General features: G+C 49.7%; 1 protein-coding gene across 2 annotated transcripts in view; it reads left to right on the top strand.

Moving 5' to 3' along the window:
* The window catches only part of STK10 (serine/threonine kinase 10), a 149,318-nt gene that overhangs the window by 31,889 nt on the left and 93,775 nt on the right, over positions 1-23,654 (top strand). The window contains exon 2 of one of the 2 annotated variants that reach the window (XM_009209570.4): positions 132-296. In XM_009209570.4, coding sequence (XP_009207834.1) covers positions 132-296 — 165 coding nt within the window. Of the gene's footprint in view, positions 1-131; positions 297-318; positions 361-23,654 lie in introns of those variants that run through there. The other variant, XM_031666600.1, reaches the window with a different exon arrangement.

The raw sequence follows: 23,654 nt of genomic DNA, 5'->3' as shown, positions 1-23,654 counted from the left end.
ATGTACGTCCCGATTCAGCATCTGGACATCCGGCCTCTGTTTTCACACTCGTGCAGGGCTCCGGGCTCACGTCCAGAGGTCAGTTTCCTGCTGAGCATGCCTTGTTGACCTCCTGTATTGCCTCTTTGCAGGCCAAGAATAAGGAGACGGGTACTTTGGCTGCGGCCAAAGTCATTGAAACCAAGAGTGAGGAGGAGCTGGAGGACTACATCGTGGAGATTGAGATCCTGGCCACCTGTGACCACCCCTACATCGTGAAGCTCCTGGGAGCCTACTATCACGACGGGAAGCTGTGGGTGAGGCTGCCGCCCCACCTGCCCCGGCTCAGCCCCCATGGCCTGGTGCTCTGGAGCTAGCCTGGTCCTGAACTCTTCAGCTTTTTCTCAGCATCTGCTTTGAGGGCAAGGGCTAGGGCAAGGAGATGGTGAAATAGGGAGCTCCTGGCCACCTGCTCTCCCCTTCCTGTGGTGCCTCCCCCTTGGGAGTAGCACCAGTGATTTGGAGCAGAAAGCTCTACTGCCTGGCCTCGAATCCCAGCCCTGCTGTTTACGAGCTCAATAATCCTAACCAAGTTCCTGACCTCTCCATACCTTAGTTTCTCCACCTGTAAGGTGGGGCTAATAATAGTACCTAGCTCATAGAGCGATTACTGCGATGAAGTGAGTTAATTTATGATATGTGCTTGGAAGAGTGCTGGGCACATGTAAGAGCCCAGGAAGTGTTGGCTGTTTTATTATTTGTCACAGTAGCACTTCTTCTGCTACTGCTACAGCTGCTACATGGAGATCCTTCTCGATGGCTGTACTAAAGAAGGGAGCTCGACCAGCCTGGGCAACATGGTGAAACTGCATCTCTACTAAAAATACAAAAATTAGCTGGGCATGGTCGCATGTGCCTGTAGTCCCAGCTATTTGGGAAGCTGAGGCAGGAGGATCGCTTGAACCCCAGAGGTGGAGGTTGCAGTGAGTTGAGATAGCACCACTGCACTCCAGCCTGGGCGACAGAGCGAGAATCTGTTTCAAAAAAAAAAAAAAAAAGAAAAGAAAGGGGGGGCTCTTTACCAGTCCCCTATTCTCCATCAGCATCCTCACCCTTTGATGAGCAGTGTGGATGCAGCTTCAAGCCCTGTCTTCCAAACTCAGCAACACCCCTCAACTTCTTTTTTTTTTTTTTAGACGGAGTCTCGCTCTGTTGCCCAGGCTGGAATGCAGTGGTGTGATCTTGGCTCACTGCAAGCTCCGCCTCCTGGGTTCAAGTGATTCTCCTGCCTCAGCTTCCTGAGTAGCTGGGATTATAGGCATGCGCCACCACGCCCAGCTAATTTTTGTATTTTTAGTAGAGACGGGGTTTTGCCATGTTGGCCAGGCTGGTCTTGAACTCCTGACCTCAGGTGATCTGCCAGCCTCACTCAGCCTCCCAAAGTGCTGGGATTGCAGGTGTGAGCCACCATGCCCAGCCCTCTTCATTTTTTCGAATTCTTCCAAAGAAATCTATCTTCTGACTGTGCCCTTCTCTATTGTTGGGCATTTAGGCTGTTTCCTTTTCTTTCTTTCTTTCTTTTTTTTTTTTTTTTTTTTTGCTGTTATATACAACTCGGTGATGGACACTTTTGGATTTGTTTTGTGTTCTTGTTTGAGAGTTTTCTTATGAGATTTTTTTGTTTTTGTTTTTGAGATGGAGTCTCACTTTGTTGCCCAGGCTGGAGTGCAGTGGCGTGATCTCAGCTGACTGCAACCTCCACCTCTCAGGTTCAAGCAATTCTCCTGCCTCAGCCTCCTGAGCAGCTGGGACTACAGGTACCCACCCCCATGCCCGGCTGATTTTTATATTTTTAGTAGAGACGGGGTTTCACCATCTTGGTCAGGCTCTTCTCGAACTCCTGACCTCAGGAGATTCACCCGCCTCAGCTGTCCGAAGTGCTGGGATTACAGGCATGAGGCACTGTGCCTGGTGAGAATTTTTAAGATTCTTAAGTGTCTATTGACAAACTGGCCTCACAGAGCCACTTTTGATATTAACCAAAGGAGATCTCCCATTGACCCACCCACCCACCCAGCCACCCACTTTCCTGTCCATTCATCTTCCTCTGTGTGCATACAGCGTTTGTTGGACTGCTGACTCTGTACTCATTAAGAAAAATATCTATTATGTTTCTATTCCTGTTATTGATTGTGGCTGGATACCAGGTTCATAACTTTCCCAGGTCCAAAGATACTACTCATAATAGCTAGCATTTATTGAGAGTTACTGTGTGCTGGGCCTTTTGCTGTGAGTTTCACTTGCATTATGTGGTTTAATCTTCATTCTGTGAGGTTGTTGCTTTTTATCACATCTTACAAGAGAAAATGAGAAACAAAAAAGCTATGTGAGCTGCTCCCCAAGCCACACAGCTAGCAAGTGGCAGAGCTGGAAAACCAGATAGAGCCAAACACAGTTTGTAAGTAGATTGTGACCATCATGCTGTTATTTAAATAAATACACTAAACTTTTCTGTCCCTAAGTTGTCACTTTAGGCTGGTGCTTTCTCCTCCAGGCCCACTGCTGTGGCCAAGACCATTTCTTACCCTTCTCTTTTGTAGCTGCCCTGACAGCCTGCATTTGTTACTTTGTAGAAGGCACTACCTCCTCCAATTTGCCATTTAGACGTTATGAGATCAAAGAAGGTGGCCCTGGAGCTGGGTAGATAAAGAGGGGGAAAGGATGGCAGACAGGAGAGACAGCATGGGCAGCGGTGTGGAGGCATGACAGGTTCAGCACGTTTGGGAGATGGCTAGTCTAGGGCCAGGGCAGCAGGTGGTGAAAGATAAGGGTGGTAAAGTAATTGGGGGCCATGTTGTAGAAGGCCCCACATGCCAAAGTGAAGACTTTGCCCTCAATCTTTTGCTGCAGTGGTTCTCAAAGTACAACCCTTGGATCAGCACATCAGCCTCAGCTGGAGCTTTGTTAGACATGCAGGTTATCAGACCCCTCCTGAGGCCCATTGAGTCAGTAACTTTGAGGTGAGGCCCAGCAACTGGCATTTTAAGGTAGGGCCCAGCAATCGAAGTGACTCTGATGCGCGTTTAAGCTTGAGAATTACTGTTTTCAGTAATGGAGACCTAGTGGTACTTTTCTGCAGGGGAGAGGCATATTCTGTGTTATAGAAAGAAGTCCGGTTTGAGAGGACAAGAGAAAAACTTGAGGCAGTTTGAGAAGTGGTAAGAATAGACTAGGCCAGGAGCCCAAGGATGTGATGTGGAACATCATCTGGTCAAGGGAGGCTTCAGAGGAAGGGACATTTGAATGGGGTCTTGCAGGATGCATAGGAGTCCTCTGGGGGAGATAAGAGAGGGAAGAGCAGTCAAAGTAGAGGGACCAGCAAATGGGCAGAAGTGTAGAAGGGAGAAGTCCAGAAATACAGGTTGAAGGATGCACCAACCCTTTGATATTTCCTTCTGTGTGATGGTTCTCAGGCCCATCTTGTGACCAGGCCTGGGCTTCTGTGTGGCTCTAGGAGCCAACTTTTCCATGTTGATATCTTTGACAAAACCAGTTCTGAACCTGGGGTCTGCTCTCAGGGACTTTGGGATGAGAAACTGGCTGTTCCCCAAGTGTCTTGAGTGCCTTCTGTAGCCATGGCTGGCAGGGACAGACTTTCCCCCGAGTGGGGTGGAGGTCATTCACCACCCCACCCCACGTGTAATTTGACAAGATTAGCTCATTTTTGTTCAGAATTTGTAATCATGGCAAAATCCGTCTGTACTTCCTTATCACTACTTCCACTTTTGAATATCAAGTGGTGCAAGTTGGAGAAAAACAAGTGAAAATGCTCTAGACCAGTAGAACTATAATGTGAGCCACATGCATCATTTTACATTTCTTTTTTCTTTTCTTTTCTTTTCTTTTGTGATGGAGTTTTGCTCCTGTTGCCCAGGCTGGAGTGCAATGGCGCAATCTCGGCTCACCACAACCTCCACCTCCTGTGTTCAAGCGATTCTTCTGTCTTAGCCTCCCGAGTAGCTGGGATTACAGGCATGTGCCACCACACCTGGCTAATTTTGTATTTTTAGTAGAGACAGGGTTTCTCCATGTTGGTCAGGCTGGTCTTCAACTCCCAATCTCAGTTGGTCTGCTTGCCTTGGCTTCCCAAAGTGCTGGGATTCAGGTACGAGTCACTGCGCCCGGCCTACGTGTATCATTTTATATTTCTAACAGCCACATCCAAAAGAGCAAAAAGAAACAGATGAAATTAGTTTCAATAATATAATTTATTTAACCCAGTATATAAAAATATGATCGTTTTGACATGTGATCCATATAAACAGTTATTGAGCTATTTTACTTTTTTCATTCTAAGTCTTCAAATCCAGTGTGTATTTTACACTTTTAGCGCATCTCAATTCAGGAGCTAAATTTTCATCAGAAATCCTTGATCTGTGTTTAGATGTCTTATAGTCGAGAAAGGTAGATTCACACACCCAAATTGTTCCAATATTCTTTTTTTTTTTTTTTTTTAAGACGGAGTCTCGCTCTGTCGCCCGGGCTGGAGTGCAGTGGCCGGATCTCAGCTCACTGCAAGCTCCGCCTCCCAGGTTCACGCCATTCTCCTGCCTCAGCCTCCCGAGTGGCTGGGACTACAGGTGCCTGCCGCCTCGCCCGGCTAGTTTTTTGTATTTTTAGTAGAGACGGGGTTTCACCGTGTTAGCCAGGATGGTCTCGATCTCCTGACCTCGTGATCTACCCGTCTCGGCCTCCCAAAGTGCTGGGATTACAGGCTTGAGCCACCGCACCCGGCCTCCAATATTCTTAAACGTTTCCCAGTAACTGAACCAAGTCTCAGTTTTCAAATTTAAATGAATTAGAAGAGAATGGAATAATACATTTAGGTCTCTACCCTTGCCACATTTCGAACACTCAGTAGCACGTGTGTTAGTGCCTCCTGTATTGGACGGCATAGACAGTGAAACTCTAGATGACAGCCAGGGCCCAAAATGAGTGACTGCAAGAAGGCCTGGGCTGACCTGGTGAATGTCCTCTGCTCATAACTACCCCCATCCTCCGCCCCCAGCCCTGAGCCAGATTTTGGCCTCTGGGCAAATCTTTCAAGGGCGAGGTGGGGAGCGGTGGTCTCTTTTCCACCGTGTATTACAGGAGCGAGAGTGAGTTCTTTGGGAAGAAAAGCTCTGGGTCTGGCATTTGGCCCATTTCTGAATGTACATATCTCCACTATGGTCAGTTTCAAGCTGCCAACTCGATGTCGCTAACAGAGTTGGGAAGGCCCCTGGCCTCACGGAGCTCAAAGTCTAGTGGCAGAAACAGATGGTGTGAAAGCCAGTGAAGAAGTAGATGAGAGGACTTGGGCAACTGACAAGTGAGTGGAACAAAACTTAGTGGGGAGATGCAGTAGGCATTCCTGGGTGGGGTCAGGAGCAGGTGCTGTAAACACGATGGACAGAGAAAGCCTCTCTCATGAGGTGACATTTTAGCTGAGAGCCAAAAGACCAAGTGGAGGCAGACCTCCAAATGTGTGGGGGCAGAAAGTGCCAGGTAGAGGGAATCGGAAGTGCACAGGCCCTGAGGCAGGAGCCTGCAGAGGACCCCACAGAAGGTGTTGCGGCTGGCGCGTGGTGGAGGGAGAGCGGCAGAGTAGCGTGAACGGAGGCTAGACTGTCCTCGGCACATGCTGCTGAGAAGCTGCTAAGTGGAAAGCCCCGTTGTAGGGCTGGGGATTCATCAGTGAGCAAGGGGAGACGCTCCTCATCCTCATGGAGCCCCCGGTCTAACAGCTCCTGAACACAGAACTCCAGCAGTGATCAGGATGGATATAAAATCGGGAAGTAGGCTGGGCGTGGTGGCTCATGCCGGTAATCCTAGCACTTTGGGAGGCCAAGATGGGTGGATCACCTGAGGTCAGGAATTCAAGACCAGCCTGGCCAACATGGTGAAACCCCGTCTCTACTAACAATACAAAAATTAGCCAGGCGTGGTGGCGGGCGCCTGTAGTCCCAGCTACTTGGGAGGCTGAGGCAGGAGAATTGCTGGAACCCAGGAGGCGGAGGTTACAGTAAGCTGAGATCTCACCACTACACACCAGCCTGGGTAACAGAGTGAGACTCTGTCTCAAAAAAACAAAAAGCAAAAAAACCAAAAACAAAATTGGGAAGTGTGGTCCAGGGACAGGACAAGCCACTTTGGTTGTGGGCCAGGGGACGCCCCTCTGAGGAGGTGGTGTTTGAGAGGGAGTGGTCGAGGGAAGATCGGGAAAACCACGAGCGTGAAGGCCCAGAGGCCAGAGCATGCCTACTGCCTTCAGAGACATTGAGGGAGCCAGGGTGGGGCGGTAGGAGCCGAGGTCAGGGGTGGAGTTGTGACCTCACTGTAGGTGTTGGGAAACCTCCGGGGTTGTTGAGCCGGGTACCCTGCCCTCCCCGCAGCCATTAATGGGATCAGTCTCTGACTCTGTTCTCCTCTTCCCTGCCACGTGGTGGAGGAACTGGGTCCAGTCCTGGTTCTTGGCACTAACTGGGATTTTAGCTCATCTCTGAGTGTCTGTTTCTTTATCTCTGAAACGGGGACCATGATGATAAAACCCTGCCTGTAGCACTGAAGGATGAAGGGGGAAGTACAGGTTGGATGTGGGCAGCAGTGTCTGGTGCAGAGTGGGTGCGTGGGAAATGCCACTGTCCCTATCTCCCCTCACCCCCAGCTCTGTCTTCTCATTCTCACTACCCCCTCTGAGTCCTCCGTTTCCTGCAGCCCCTTCTCTTCTGGCTTCTCCGCCTTTGACCTGGTGAGCTTTTCTGAGGCTTTGCTGTCATCATGTCACCCCCAAATGATAAGAAAAGGGATGCCAGGGTGAGGGTGGGTGAGGACATCAGCTGAGAGTGAGGAAGGCGCCCCCACCCGCCCTGGAGACCCAGCACAGGTCAAGTTCAAAAGGCCCTCTATCCCAGGCTTCCCCTGGTCAGACGCTTTTTTCAGCAGGTTTATCTGCCCAGGCATCTGTCTCACTGCTGACTACCGAGGCAATTAGTCCTTTGCTTGGCATTGAAGGCCCTGGAGCCTTGGAGTCTTCCTGGGTGTTTCCTGTGAATGGAAACTTGCTGTTCTCGCCGCTGAATATCAGCAATAACAGTGTGCTTTATGAGACCCTCTTGGGGCCAGGCATAATGGCGTGGGCCTGTAATCTCAGCATTTTGGGAGACTGAGGCAGGAGGATCATTTGAGCCCAGGAGTTTGAGACCAGCCTGGGCAGCACAGGGATACCCCCTCTCTACAAAAGATGAAAAATTAGCTGGACGTGGTGGTGTGCACCTGTGGTCCCAGCTGCTCTAGAGGTTGAGCCTGGGAGGTGGAGGCTGCAGTGAGCCGTGATCACACCACTGCACTCAGCCTGGGCAACAGAGCAAGATCCTGTTTAGAAAAAAAACAGGCTGGGCACGGTGGCTCACGCCTGTAATCCCAGCACTTTGGGAGGCCGAGGCGGGCAGATCATGAGGTCAGGAGATTGAGACTATCCTGGCTAACATGGTGAAACCCCGTCTCTACTAAAAATACAAAAAAATTAGCTGGGTGTGGTGACAGGCACCTGTAGTCCCAGCTACTCAGGAGGCTGAGGCAGGAGAATGCTGTGAACTCGGGAGGCGGAGCTTGCAGTGAGCTGAGATTGCACCACTGCACTCCAGGCTTGGTGACAGAGTGAGACTCTGTCTCAGAAAAAAAAAAAGATAAAGAAAAAGAAAAGAAAAGAAAAAAAATAGGGCTTCATAGGGCTGTGTCTTTCAGACTCATTCATTCTCCTCTCTACCTCCTGAATAGTTTATATATATATTAAGGTGACTCACTTTTCAGAAACTGAATATATTTATTTAAAAAGAAACCTTCGTCTTCCTCCCTAAATGGAAAACTAGGACCCACTTGCCATAAACAGAAATAAAAGAAAATGAATGGATTCCGTTGAGTAATAGCCTGATCCTTTTGCCTGCCAAAGCCTTCAGCCTGGGCACAGCCCTCCCGGGAGAGTGTCAGGATGGGGCTGTGTAGTGTGTCAGTGTCAGCTAGATGTGGAAGGGTGAGAGGAAACTGAGGAGGACTACTTTCGGCCTTGGTCCCGTGTGGAGCCCCCAAATTCACCTCCTGATCTTAGGGCCTCTACTGGGGGACATGCCCCAAGATGGGGCCATTTGGGCCAGGCCCCATGAGGTCATGCTTGCTTGGGGAAGGTCTTCTTGGGGATGAGGTGATGAGGGTCAGGGTGACTTATCCAGGATCAGTCGGCGGGGGACAGAGTCTGGTCTCGGACCCACCCCTCCTGATCCTGAAGCCAGTGGTGTTGCCCCCACTGGCTTAGTTCTCGACTTTCACCGTCTACACCTGGGCCACAGTGTTTTCAGCTGCAGAATCCTCTTCTGTTGAAATAAATGTAGAAGTCCTTGTGGGCCACAGAGAAAACAGCACAGAGATGCTGCCTCAGTTGGGGTACCAGGCCTCCTCCCAGCCCCCGCTCCTGCAGTGGCCCCCAGAGCAGCTCCTGACATTTTGGGCTCTGGTCTGTCCCGGGATTCCTCAGCCTTGGCACTGTGGACATTCTGGGTGGGAAGATTCTTAGCGGTGGGGCTGTCTTGTGCTTTGCAGGTTGTGCAGCATCCCTGGCCTCCACCTACTAGGTGCCAGTACCATCTTCCACCGTAGTTGGTACAATCAAAAGTCTCTCCAGATGTTGCCGAATGTTCCCTGGGGGATAAGGTCACCCTGGTTGAGAAGCACTGCTCCCTACCACTCACAGCCTCTTGCTGTTGGGTGTGGCAACGTGTCTACCATGCCAGACAGGCTATGAGCCAGGGCCCCCGACCTATGTGTATGAACCCTTAGAGCAAGGTCATCAACTGGGCCAGATCAGGGCTGCAGGCACTATTTTGTTTAGTGTGCATGATGTTTTTAGAAATTTGTTGCTAACATTTTGTCAGATTCCACGTAAAATCCTGGCCTCTGACTTTCCTTGAACAATCTGGAGATGTTTCTGCATGGTAGCAGCTGCCTGGGGCTGAACAGCCACTGCCCGTCAGGCAGATGTGCCCTCCAGTTAGCCTCAGACCTCACCACTCCCTAACGTGCCCCAATACTGAGGCTGAGGGCTGTTTGTCATTGGTGTGTGCCATGCACTATTTTTCTTGTTGTAAAATTAAAAGGAAATGAAATGTTTCTCACCCCATGTCTCCATCAAAACTGAGGAAAGTAGGTAATGAAGAGTTCCGGAAAAGTGTGTTAGAAGACATTTTTTTTTCCTATAGGCAGCCTGTAGTACACTTATAAGTTAGCTACCCTGGAGGGCATTTAACTAGGACTCCTGGCCTGGGGAGTCCAAAAATAGGCTAACGAGGGGCCTGTGAACTTCTGAACATGTACGTCAAGACATGTATGTGTGTGTTTGGGAGGTGATGGTTGCGGAGGTGAGAGGCAGGGGCCCAGAAATGGTGCCAGATCTTCGCTTTGAAAAATGCAAAGGTAGGCCGGGTGCAGTGGCTCACACCTGTAATCCCAGCACTTTGGGAGGCCGAGGCGGGTGGATCACGAGATCAGGTGTTCAAGACCAGCCTGGCCAATATGATGAAACCCCGTCTCTACTAAAAATACAAAAATTAGCCGGGTGTGGTGGCAGCCGCCTGTAATCCCAACTACTCGGGAGGCTGAGGCAGAATTGCTTGAACCCGGGAGGCGGAGGTTGCAGTGAGCCAAAGATCGTGCCATTGCACTCCAGCCTGGGTGACAGAGTGAGACTCTGACTCAATTAAAAAAAAAAGAAAAGAAAAACGCAAAGGTCAGCCTCTGGAGCCTGTAGGTTTGCAATCCCTCTCCTGCCTGCCACTTACCATGAGACCAGAGCCAGTTCCTTCTGTCGTTGTGCCTCAGTTTTCTCAACTGTAAAATGGAGATCTTCACAGTAGTGCCTGCAGGAATAATTGAGCTAATAGTTGTTTACAAATAGAAAAGGTCTACAACAGGGCTGGGCACACAGAAAGGCTTCGGTAAGTATCAGCTGTCACCTTCATCGTGCCTCTCCTTCGCTTTCTGTTCTCTTTGGTCCCTGGCACGGGGCGTGGCATGAAATCTGTCCATGGTAGATGTGCATTGGTAAGACGAAAGGAGACAGGACGTGCCTGCCCTTGGTGGGGCAGGGGTCTGTTGAGAACAGCCAAAGTCCCTTTAGGGTGACCCAGCCCCAGAACACTCCCTAAGACTTCCTGATGAGGAAGTTGGCTGGCACCGTGGTTACCCTCCCTGAAGGAGTGACTGTGGGCCTTTCTCAGTGTGACTTCTTGCCTCAAACTGAGCATTCTGCAAAGAGGAAGTACTGGTCCCACGATCAAGAACAGGGCATGGACGGGATGGGCCTGCTGTCCACATGTGTCCCCACATGACCACACATTGCTGGCCAGGGTTTCTGTGGCTTGTCGTCCTGGGCTCAGAGGCCAATCCTTGGTCACCAACAGAGATTGCATATCTGACCTCAAAACAGCCAAAACTGTAAAGAGAATGTGACACCCAGAAGTAGCTAACAGTGCTGTGTATTTTAGAAAGTTGCTCAGCATGGCAGAGGGGATTCAGGGCTGGAGTCAGGAGACGTGAGTTCTTATTTCTTTCTTCCTTTCTTTCTTTTTTGAAATGTTGTTTTGCTCTTGTCGCCTGGCTGGAGTACAGTGGCACGATCTCGGCTCACTGCAACCTCTGCCTCCCGGGTTCAAGCGATTCTCCTGTCTCAGCCTCCTGAGTAGCTGGCATTACAGGCCTGTACCACCACACCCGGCTAATTTTTGTATTTTTAGCATAGATGGGGTTTCGCCATATTGGCCAGGCTGTTCTTGAACTCCTGACCTCAGGTGATCCACCCTCCTCAGCCTCCCAAAGTGCTGGGATTACAGGCATGAGCCACCGCACCCAGCCCAGGAGACCTGGGTTCTGCCTGGACCTGGGACCAACTAGCTGTGTGACCCGAGGCAAGCACCGTCCCTTTCCTCGGCCCTGTTTCCTAATTCATAGCTCTAGGGGCGTGGAAGGGGGGATCCCAAGGAGGTCTTTCAACAGAGTCTGCCCATTTTATCCCATCCCTTGTACCCCTGCAGTTCTGAAGTCTGGATCTGTGGTTACCTGGCCCGGGGCAGCCCTTTTTGGCAGTTTTGGGTGCCAGGACCCTTTCCATGGGCTGTGGGGACCTGGTCCTCCTGGGGCTCCCCGGCACTCACCAACCCCTGCCCTCTGCCTGTGTTGGGCCTTTGGGGCACCCGGTGGTTGGGACGCGCGCGCGCACACACACGCGCACACACACACACGCGCGCACACACACACGCGCACACACGCACACACACGCACACACACAGGAGTACTTTGTAAAGCACTTTAAAGTCTGCACAGGCTCTGCAGCTCTGGAGCTGGGTGTATTATTACTGTATCGACATGCCCATTTTACAGAGGGGATACCCTAAGGCTCAGGGAGGAAAGTGGGGGAGGAGGCTGGCAGCTCCTTGGCCCAGAGGGTGAATCAGGAGACAGAGGGTGGTGACAAAAGGAAGGAGGCAGCAACATGATGACATGGATAGTTGGCCTCGTCAGGAATGTTTTCTGTGCTAGGCCTGTGCCGGGTGGGCTCTTTCTTGACTATCTCACCAAATCCTCACAGTTCTGTGGGACTGAGTTTTGTTTGTTTGCTTCTCTCTTGCTCTGTCACCCAGGCTGGAGTGGAGTGGCATGATCTCAGCTCACTGCAACCTCTGCCTCCCAGGCTCAAGCAGTCCTCCCTCCTTAGCCTCCCAAGTAGCTGGGATTACAAGCATGTGCCACCACGCCCAGCCAATTTTTGTATTTTTTGTATAGACACGGCTGGTCTCCAACTCCTGGACTCAAGCGATTTGCCTGCCTCAGCCTCCCAAAGTGCTGGGATTATAGGCGTGAGCCACCATGCCTGGCCCGAGATTGAGATGTTGTCACCCCCATTTTACAGATGTGAAGACCAAGGGTTAGAAAGGTAGAGTGAAGTGGCTCGTCCCATGTGTCATAGCCAGGCTCCAGCCCAGGTCTGCCTAGCTCCCAAGCCTTCTCTCCTGCCCCCTGCAGTGCCCCTCTCTGGGCATCACTGGGAACAGTTCAAAGGACACAGTCTGTGACCCCCACCCTTCCGCTTGAGGAGCCATTGTCTGGCAGAATGTTTTTGGCAGGGTTTGGTGGTGAGGAGGCCTGTGCCAGGGGACCTGTCCAGCTGCTTCCTTGGGCAGTGACCCTGTGGGTGCGGCTGGTGGCCCAGAGCAGATGGAGCTGTGAAGCAGCAGGTGGATAACTGAGGGCTTTGCTGGGATCCTGCTGTTGGAACAGCTGGCCTGGGCTGTCTGTGTCATATACATAGGAGCAAGGGTGATTGTCATTCCGGGATTTGCCCACCATGTCACCAAGCATCTCCATGTGGCCCTTCCTGTCAGGTCAGTGCACCATCTGACTGTGTCCTTCCCCTGCGGCAGTACTCTCCGGGCACCTCCCAGCCCTGCTTCCCTCCGCCCCGACCCTGTCACTCACACCCTCATTCCTTCAGTTGATCATGCACAGAGTGGGATTGGAATCTGGCTGCACCCTGTCCTGCTGTGTGGCCCCGGACACGCCTCTTCGTGCCTCTGAGCTCCAGGCTCCTCAGCTGGACATTGGGGATGATGGTGCTGGCCACCACAGTGTGTCCCGGGTTGGAAACCCAGCTGGCAGACAGTAGCAGTGTAGGAGGGTCCCAAACCTGCTTGTGGTTTTCACGATGTGACTCCAAGCCAGGCATCTTAACTAGCAGGACAGGCGTGTCGCTCATAGTCCATATCAGCCAACAGATGTGTGAACCACGCCCATAGGCTACGTGGACTGCAGGTGTGAAACGATCGCATGTATATTGGTTTTCATCCACAGTTCCCGGCTCATAACTCCCATAGCCCTTGTTAACAATGTTTTGTTATCATGGTGGGTGAGTTAGGCCTTAGGAGCAGACCTCAGGAAACAGTCTCTCTCTCTCTCTCTGACCTTCTCCTGTCACCTGTCACCTGCCTAAGGCAGGACTCTAATCCGATTGTGGGTCAAGTGACTGATTCCATAGGGGTCTTAGAGGAAGGAATGCCACACAGAGAGGCCAAGAAAAGTCCGAGGCTGGATGCGGTGGCTCACGCCTATAATCCCAACACTTTGGGAGGCTGAGGCGGGTGGATCACGAGGTCAGAAGTTCGAGACCACCCTGGCCAATATGGTGAAACCCCATCTCTACTAAAAATACAAAAAAATTAGCCAGGCATGGTGGCATGTGCCTGTAGTCCCAGCTACTTGGGAGGCTGAGGTAGGAGAATGGCTTGAACCCAGAAAGTGGAGGTTGCAGTGAGCCGAGATGGCACCACTGCCCTCCAGCCTGGACAACAGAGCAAGACTCTGTCTCAAAAAAAAAAAAAGTCTGAGCAACAGGGCTTGTTGGGTTTAGACTGTGTGCTTTTTTCCAATCACATCTCTATATACGGTTGTCAGTCATGCCTGTGTAATGAAAGCTCCATAAAATCCCAAGAGGATAGGGTTCAGGGAGCCTCTGGACAGCTGACCAAGTGGAGCTTCCTGGAGGGTGGTGTACCCGGGGAGGGCGTGGAAACCCTGTGCCCCTTCCCCCAGCCTCACCATCCACATCCCTTTATCTGTATCCTTTGTAATATCTTCTATAATGAATCAGTAAACATAAGTAAATGTTTCCGTGAGTTCTGTGAGCTGGTTCCAGCAAGTTAACCAAACTCAAAGCAGGGGTCTTGGGAACCCCAACTGGAAGCCAGTGTCTCAGAAGGTCCAGAGGCCTGGACTTGCAACTGGTATGTGGGGTGGAGGGGCGCAGTCTTGAGGCCTGAGCCCTCGGCCTGTGAGATCTGATGCCGTCTCCCAGCAGATAGTGTCGGAATTGAATCGGAGAACACACAGCTGGTGTCCGCTGCATGTGTAGGGGGAAAACCCCCACATTTGGTCACAGACGTCTTCTGTGTTGATGACTGTGCTATGAGAACAGAGGAAAAACAAGGTTTGAAAGTTATTCTTCAACAGCAAGCTTTTTGTACTATATACATTGGTGTGGCCCTTTATACATCCACACCTTTCATGTAAGAATCTAGACGTCTGACTTGGCCTGAAGGATCAGCGGCTCTGGCCCCACGGACCCTATTCCCTCACAGGCTCTGTGCGCCATGCTGGGTGTGGTTGCCCCTCTACATCGGCACACGCTCCCTGGTTTGCCCTGCCCCGGCCAGGTGACCACTCTGGATGCATGCTCCTTCCTGGTACGAGATAGGAGCAGATGGTTCCAGTGCTACGGGAAGGCATGTGGAGACAAGGGAGGTGCGGGAGGCTGTGGGGCTGTGTTCCGTTTTCCTTGTGTTTCTTGAGCTGCTTCTTTCTTCCTGGACTTGGGGTTGGGTTGTCTCTGGTGGAATCTTTAGCACTTGCAGCTGTCGTGGCCTCTGTCCCCGTCATGATAACACCTACCCGTGTCTGGCATTCCACATGCATGATCTCATGTGATTGGCCTCCCACCTCCCTCGGGTAGACAGGATAGCAGTGATTCACTCAGTCATTCATTCATACACCAACACACGTTTCCCCAGGGAGCACCGACTGTGTGCCAGGCAGTTTAGGTGCTGGGGCACAGACACAAAGGCCTGCCCTCTGGAAATTGAAAATTTACATTCTACAGGGGGCGGGGAGGAGAGGGAGGCAGACAACAGACAATAAAAGTAAGGCGTATAGTATGTGAGTTGGTGACGTGTGCTGTGGACAACAGATGGACGCCACGCAGTGTGTGTGTATGTGCAGTGTTTTATTGTCCTGTGGGAGGTGTGAGCTTGCCCAGGACACCTGTTGTTTCTCCAGCCTTGCATGGGGCAGGCGCTGGTGCAGGGCTGTCTCTAAGCGTGGTGATTTCGGTTTCCAGCATGGACACAGCATGGACATGCTACTGTCCAGTACTCACTGGACGCTGGGTTCTGAGCTACAGGCTTTCCCTGTGTGATCCCATGTGATCACAACCAGGGAGGCAGCCTCTACCATCACCCCCACTTTATAGATGAGCAAACTGAAGCTTGGATCTCCGAAGTTACTTGTCCCAAGGTCATTCTGTTAGCGTCTGGCCAGAACTGGGATCCAGGTGTGTCTGGCCCCGGAGTGGAAACCCAGTGCTCACCTTGGTTCACGCGGGTACTTTGGTTCTTTGGAGACATATGTCCCTTGAGTAATGAATCCGGGAAGGCTGGGGGTTGCCCTTAGGGAAGTAGTTCTTCCCTGGCTTCCTGAGCGGGCTCTGAGTGGGCCAGCGCATGCTCTGCCTGCAGTGGCCACCATCCCGCACTGCCACCCCCTCTCTTGGTTTGAGTCCTACCTGTCCCTCAAGGATCAACTCAAAGGTTACAAAACCTTTAGCAATTTGAGTTGAATGTGCCACCTTCTAGCAGCTTGTGTGCTTTTCCCTGTCCCTTCTTATATTTGTCCTGGGTTTTGTGAGTCCATCTCCTGACCTCCTCCCTGGGGGTCACTTCCCTCAGGGCAGGGGCATGGGCCTGGCTCCTTCCCCTTTGTGTCCAGCACTGTTCTTAGCGGAGCTGGCTTTAGAGAACAGTGGCCAGAGAGACAGACGGTCAAATGGATGAAAAAATGTCCCTGCAGACACACAACTGCCTTTGCCTCTTTGCTAGGGCTGAAGTCCATTTGGCGTCTGCACAGAGTCTGATCTTAGCCCTGATCTTGGCATTTCTGGAAGATGGGATGGACTCAAGCTCAGGGGACTTTGACCGCAGAGCCAGTGCGTGCGACCTGTGGGCCAGATAGTACCCAAGGGAGTGAGGCCACCTGAAATGGAATCGCCTTGGTTCCATCCTGAGGTGCCTTGGGACTTGGGCACGCATGGTTAGGTGTGGAACCACCTGAGTCTCTGCATCTGTAAAAGGGGTGGGGTGTATCTAAGTCATCCCTGAGATGATCCCTCCCCTTTGCCTTGGCAGGACTCCCTCCACCGCGCCCCATGGCACATACACACTTAGGAACCTGAAGGTCATTCCCTCTGTTCCAGATGCCCTTGCCCGTGGGTGAACTCAATTCACCCTGCTCAAGGGCAGCCCTAATTCCTTCCCCAGGCTTCCTTCAAATGTGGTGGGTGAGGCCGGGGGTGGAGGAACACGGCCGGCCCAGCGTTCCTGGGAGGCCTGGGGGTGTAGGCTGCCTCGTCAATGGCAGCATTGTTTGTCCTGGAGCTCAGAGATGGGGAGATTCTGGGACTCCACCCACAGCAGCTGGCTGCTGATATGCTGAGGACATTTCTGTGTTGACTGTTGTGTTTTTTGGTGTCTGCCTCCAGGGACTTGCTTTGCAGGCGGAGGCCTTGGTTGGATAACTTTTGTCTTCTGGGCTGTATCGGGGAGGCTAAGGAAGTTCCCAGCACCGCCCCACTGACAGCGTCTCTCAGTTCAGGGAGGCCTGGGGGGCTGATGGCCATGCCTACCTCTGCCTCTGCAGGAAGAAACAAGCCCAGAGACGGAAAGCGGCTTGCCCATGGCTACACAGTTAGGCTGTCTGTGTGTCTTGGAGTAGGACTAGCCTTGGTCTGTACCCTGGTTCTGTCACTTATGAGCTGAGTGGCTTTGGGGAAGCCCCTTCCCCACAAAACCTCAGTTTCCCCATCTGTAAAACAGGAATATGTGTAGTTGCTCATGAGATTAAGTGAAGGCATGCTTAGCAGACACTTAGTGCCGTGCCAGGTATGCACTAGCGGCTCAGTAATGGCAGCCATCATCTCCTCTCTCTTCGTTGGCAGTAGAGGGAGGCACTCACTTGCCTTTGTCCTGCTTCGTTTGCACAATCTGGCTGTCGTCTCTGTTAGCCATCTTTTGGCTGTTCTGCCCTGATTTCTGGGTATCTTAAGGCTACTGAAATTTTTCATTCACGTTTATTCATTCATTTATTCAGCAAACACTTACGATGATGTACTAGGTCCTGGGCTTTCATAATGGGTCATATGAAGGGAGTTTTTCAGACTTAAACTGCTTCTTCAAGGATCAAGTGACTTCTGTCACTTTGAACCTACACAGTCCATGTTGCAAATGACCTTATCGTTGTTGAGAGCTTCATTTTCCAAATGGGAAAACAGCAGAGGCTCAGAGCAGGAAAGAGGTCAGGACAGCCCCACAGAAGGACGGTGGCAGACCCAGGACCATGTCCACATCTCCTGGCTGTGGCTTATTTAATTTGAGTTCTAGGAGTTTTGCTAACATTTATTTATTGAGCACCTTTGTGTACCCAGGACATGCTCTTGGCCTCAGGAAAGCCCGGGGAGGTGAGGGGACCCAGGCTCAGAGCACGGTGTGGTCACTGGGTATTGATGCCTCACCTCTGGAGTGAATGTGCCTTAATTTTCTTGCTTTCTTTTTTCTTTTTCTTTCTTTCTTTCTTTCTTTTTTTTTTTTTTTTTTTTTTGAGACAGTGTCTTGCTGTGTTGCTCAGCCTGGAGTGCAGTGGCACGATCTCGCCTCACCGCAGCCTCTGCCTCCCAGTTCAAGCGATTCTCCTGCCTCAGCCTCCCGAGTAGCTGGGATTATAGACATGTGCCACCACACCTGGCTGACTTTTGTATTTTTGGTAGAGACAGGGTTTGGCCTTGTTGCCCAGGCTGGTCTCGAACTCCTGAGCTCATAAGCCACTGCACCTAGCACTCGGTTTTCTCTTGAGGACAGCTGGGGCTGGGACAGTGCTAACCCAATTCCTGCTGGCCCTACTGCCTATGGGCTGTGAAAGTTAATGTCTAAACCCTGTAGATGGTTCAGGCTCAGCCTTATCTGGGCTGGGACATCCTGGCTTCCTTATCTCTGGTGAGCAAGCTCACTGGTATGTGTGTGCTGACCAGCAGGGCCCAGAGAGGGCTGCAGCGAAGAGACAGAGTGGCCTTTTCCCCACCCGCCCGAGGGCTGGGACCCAGCCTGTTTGTGGCTTCCTCCTTGAGACATGAGGAGGGATGGGGTGCTTAATAGATCTCTGCCCCTTATCTGTGACCTTAATCTTCCTGAGCCTTAGTTTCCCCGTACGTAAAATGGGAATAAAATAATACCTAGTGCTGGTAATACTTGATAACATTTATCAGGCATTGACTGACTGTGTATCAGGCAATGTCTTTTGTTCTGACATACATTATCCTACCTAATCCTCACAATAAATCTTATGAGGTCCAGGCGTTTTTAGGATACCTACCTCAAATAGTGAGTGTGAGATAATCCATGGAAAGCACTTAGCCTACGGCCTGGCACAGAGTAAGCTCTCAAATTGCATTAGGTGTCGTGAATGGGGATACCGAGGCTGTCCCAGGTTAACGTGCTAACTGCCTGCCTTGTGGGGATTTCAAGGACATGACGTAAAACCGTAGAACGCCTGCACACGTTGTATTTTCTTTGTGCGCATTACTTAGAAGGGCAGAAATCAGCTTGGCACAGCGCTTTGGTGTCAATATTTATTCCCAGAGGATTGGTCTGGTGGAGAAGAGAGATTGTAAAATCCTGGCTCTGTCAGTCCTGAGCAGTGCTCAGCTGATTCCTCATTTGCTCAAAAGATGTTTGTGTAGTAGTCAGCCCCACGGCAGCTCTAAGTGGACACTGTGCCAAGAAGGCGAATAATTACTTAAATTGAGGCGTGCAGGTCTAATGCTGGGCGCGTGACGTGTGCTGTCTCATTTATCCCCGCCTGGCAGGTAGAGATAACCACCCAGACCCAGAGATTGGCCTTAATGGGAACTCCCGGGAGACAGAAGCTGTTTCTTCACTGCTGCATTCCCAGCAGATAAAACAATGCCTGGTACAGGGCAGGTGCCTGATACATTTATGAATGGATGAACGAGTTACCTTAGAGGTGATGCGGCCTGCCAGGATCACGTAGCAAGGCTCCAACCCTTACACGGCACCACAACAGCTGCTCAGTCTAAACTGATGGGGGTCATGGAACACAGGTGTCCAGTTTCCTTTGGCCTTCAGCCAGAGAAGAAAGCCGGCGATTACAGGCTGCTGTGACATCCCCCATCAGACACCCTCTGAGAGTGCCTGTGGGCTGAGGTCGCCAGGGAAACAAGGAGCTCCTGGGTGCAGAGACCACACCTCTGACGAGAGGGCCCAGATACAGCAGGCACCTCCCTTACCAGAATGTGTTACCTGTATCCCAGCCCTTGCAGGACCACCTTCTTTTTCTCTCTTTTAAATTGTTTTTTGAGACAGGGTCTAGCTCTGTCACCTAGGCTGGAATGTATGTAGTGGCACAATTGGCTCACTGCAACCTCTGATTCCTGGGCGCAAACCATCCTCCCACCTCAGCCCCCTGAGTAGCTAGGACCACAGGCATGCACCACCATGCCTGGCTAGTTTTTTTTTTTTTTTTTTTTGTATTTTTTGTAGAGACGGGCGTCTCACTTTGTTGCCCAGGCTGGTCTCGAACTCCTGAGCTCAAGCAGTCTTCCCACCTCGACCTCCCAGAGTGCTGGGATTACAGGCATGAGCCACCGCGCCTCGCCCTAAATTGTATTTTATTGTGATAAGAACACTTAATGTGAGACTACCCTTTAAACACATTTTAACGTGTACAGCACATTGTTACAGACGTAGGTATAGTGTTGTCCAGCAGATCTCCCTCCGGAGCTTATTCATCTGGCTTAACTGAAACTTGGTGCCCAGTAATGAGTAACTCCCCATTTCCCCCACATCAGCCCCTGGCAACCGCCATTCCACTCTTGATTCTAGGAGTTTGACTGTTTTACCAGATTCCTCATTTAAGTGGAATCTGCAGTACTTGTCTTTCCGTGACTGGCTTATTTCATGTAGCGTAATGTCCTCAGGGTTCATTCATATTGTCTCACTTTGCAGAATTTCCTTCTTTTTTTTTTTTTTTTTTTTTTTTTGGACGGGGTTTTCCCTTGTCGCCCAGGCTGGAGTGCAGTGGCGCGATCTCGGCTCACTGCAAGCTCTGCCTCCCGGGTTCACGCCATTCTCCTGCCTCAGCCTCCTGAGTAGCTGGGACTACAGGCGCCCGCCACCGCGCCCGGCTAATCTTTTGTTTTTTTAGTAGAGATGGGGTTTCACCGTGGTCTCGATCTCCTGACCTTGTAATCCACCTGCCTCGGCCTCCCAAAGTGCTGGGATTACAGGCGTGAGCCACCGCGCCCGGCTGCAGAATTTCCTTCTTAAGGCAGAACAGGGATCCATGATGTGTACATACCACATTTTCTTTATCCATTCATCTGTCGGTGGACATTTAGGTTGTTTCTACATCTTGGCTTTTATGAATAGAGCTGCGATAAACATGGGGGTGCAGGTATCTCTTCAGGATCCTGCTTTTAATGCTTTTGGATAAATACCCAGGCGTGGCATTACTGGATCATATAGTAGTTCTATTTTTATTATTTATTATTTATTTATTTATTTTTGAGACAGAATCTTGCTCAATTGCCCAGGCTAGAGTGCAGTGGCATGATCTTGGCTCACTGCAACCTCTGCCTCCCGGGTTCAAGCAATTCTCCTGCCTCAGCCTCCTGAGTAGCTGGGATTACAGGCATGCGCCACCACTCCAGGCTAATTTTTGTATTTTTAGTAGAGACGAGGTTTTGCCATTTGGCCAGGCTGGTCTCGAACTCCTGACCCCAGGTGATCCACCCGCCTTGGCCTCCCAAAGTGCCAGGATTACAGGCATGCACCACCACACCTGGCCAAGTAGTTCTGTTTTTAATTTTTGAGGAACTTCCATACTGTTTTCTATAGCAGCTGCACCGTTTTGTATACCCACCAACAGTGTGCAAGTGCTCCCTTTTCTTCACATTCTCATCAACACGTGTCATCTTTGGTCTTCTTGATGATAGCCATTTTTACAGGTGTAAGATGATCGCTCACTGTGGTTTTGATTTGCCTTTCCGTGATGATTAGTGATGTTGAGCATCTTTTTATTTACCTGTTGGACATTTGTATGTCGTCTTTGAAGAGGTGTCCATTCAAGTCCTTCATTCATTTTTTAATTGGGATATTAGGGTTTTTTTGCAATTGAATTGTAGGAGTTCCTTATGTATTTTGGAGATTAACCCCATGTTAAATATATGGTTTGCAAATATTTCTCCCCATTTTGTAGGCTGCCTTTTCATTCTACTGATTGTTTCCTTTGCTGTGCGGAACTTTTTAGTTTAATGTGTCCCACTTGTTTATTTTTGGGTTTTTTGTTGTTGTTGTTGTTGTTTTTGCCTGTGCTTTTGGTGTAATATCCATGAAATCATTGCCAAGATCGATGTTATGAAGCTTTTCCCCTATGATTTCTTCCAGGAGTTTTATGACACATTTATATGTGTCATCTTTAATTTCTTAAGTTTAACACTTAACTTTTTAATTCATTTTGAGTTGATTTTTGTGTATGGGGTAAGGTAGGGCTCCAGCTTTTCTCTCTTTAATGTATATCCAGTTTTCCCAGCTCCATTTATCAAAAAGACTGTTCCTTCCTTATTGATTGGTCTTGTTGGCATCCTTGCCAAAACCCATTTGACTATGTATGTGAAGGTTTATTTCTGAACTCCCTTTCTCTCTCTCTCTCTCTTTTTTTTTTTTTTTTTTTTTAGAGATGGGGTCTCACTATATTGCCCAGGCTGGTCTTGAATTCCAGGGCTCAAGCAATCCTCTCACCTTGGCCTCCCAAGGTGCTGAGATTACAAGTGTGAGCCACTATGCCCAGCCTTATTTCTGGACTCTCTATTCTGTTCTCTTGATCGATATGTCTGTCTTTATGCCAATACCACACTGTATTGATTACTGTAGCATTGTAGTACATTTTGAAATCTGGAAGTGTGTGACCTCCACCTTTGTTTTTCTTTTTCAAAATTGTTTTGGCTATTTAGGATCCCTTGAGATTCCATAAATATTTTAGGATAGATTTTTCTGTTTCTGTAAAGGCTGCCATCAGGATTTGACAGGCATTACACTCCATCTGTAGATCATGTTGAGTAGTATTGACATCTTAACAATATTAAGTCTTCAATCCATAAACCTGGGATGTCTTTCATTTATATGTGTCATAATTTTTTTTTGTTTTTTTTTGAGATGGAGTCTTGCTCTGTCGCCTAGGCTGGGGTGCAGGGGCATGATTTCGGCTCACTGCAAGCTCCGCCTCCCAGGTTCACACCATTCTCCTGCCTCAGCCTCCCGAGTAGCTGGGACTACAGGCACCCGCCACCATGTCTGGCTGATTTTTTGTATTTTTTTAGTAGGGACGGGGTTTTACTGTATTAGCCAGAATGGTCTCGATCTCCTGAACTCCTGATCCATCCGCCTTGGCCTCCAAAGTGCTGGTATTACAGGTGTGAGCCACCGCGCCTGGCCAATCTTTAATTTTTTTTTGCAACAATTTATAGTTTTCAGTGCATAGGACTTTTGCCTCCTTTTTAAAGTTTATTTCTTCTTAAGTTTTTAGGAATACTATATACATATTCCTAAGTATATTCATTTTTTTGATGCTGTTGTAGATTGAATTTTTTGTTTATTCATTGTTAGTATGTAGAAACACAATTGATTTTTGTATGCTTATTTCATACCTGCAACTAAATGTGTTTATTAATTCTAACTTTTTTGCATAATCTTTAGCGTTTTCAACATATAAGATTATGTTGTATACCAACAGAAGTAATTTTATTGGCTGGGCGCAGTGGCTCATGCCTGTAATCCCAGCACTTTGGGAGGCCAAGGCGGGTGGATCACAAGGTCAGGAGTTCGAGACCAGCCTGGCCAATATGGTGAAACCCCCTCTCTACTAAAAATACAAAAAAATTAGCCAGGCATTGTGACGCATGTCTGTAATTCCAGCTCCTCGGGAGGCTGAAGCAGGAGAACTGCTTGAACCCGGGAGGTCGAAGTTGCAGTGAGCCAAGATTGTACCACCGCCCTCAGGCCTGGGTGACAGAGTGAGATTCCATCTCAATTTAAAAAAATAATAATAATTTTATTTCTCCTTTCCAATTTAGATGTCTTTTATTTCATTTTGTTGCCTAAGTGCACTGGCTAGGACTCCCAGTGCTATGTTGTATAGGAGTGGTGAGCGTGGGCATTTTTGCCTTGTTGCTGATCTTGTAGGAAAAGCTTTCAGTCATTCACCATTAAGTGCGATGTTAACTGTGCATTTTTAATATATGGCCTTTAATATATGGCCTTTTTTTTTTTTTTTTTTTTTTGAGACAGAGTCTCACTCTGTTGCCCAGGCTGGAGTGCAGTGGTGCGATCTTAGCTCACTGCACGCTCCGCCTCCTGGATTCACACCATTCTCCTGCCTCAGCCCGAGTAGCTGGGACTACAGGCGCCTGCCACCATACCTGGCTAAATTTTCTTTTTCTTTTTTTATTTTTAGTAGAGATGGGGTTTCACCGTGTTAGCCAGGATGGTCTCAATCTCCTGACCTTGTGATACGCCTGCCTCGGCCTCCCAAAGTGCTGAGATTATAGGTGTGAGCCACTGCGCCCGGCCCAGTATACAACCTTTTAATATAAGACCTTTGTATATGTTGAGGTTGTTTTCTTCAATTTTGTTTGTTGAGTATTTCTCATAAAGTGGTGTTTAACTTTGCCAAATGCTTTTTCTGCTTTAATTGAGATGATC

Source organism: Papio anubis, chromosome 5 (genome assembly GCF_008728515.1).
Source record: "Papio anubis isolate 15944 chromosome 5, Panubis1.0, whole genome shotgun sequence".
NCBI lineage: Eukaryota > Metazoa > Chordata > Mammalia > Primates > Cercopithecidae > Papio > Papio anubis.
The sequence above is the reverse complement of the archived record's forward strand: the minus strand, read 5'-3'. Positions and strand labels throughout refer to the sequence as shown.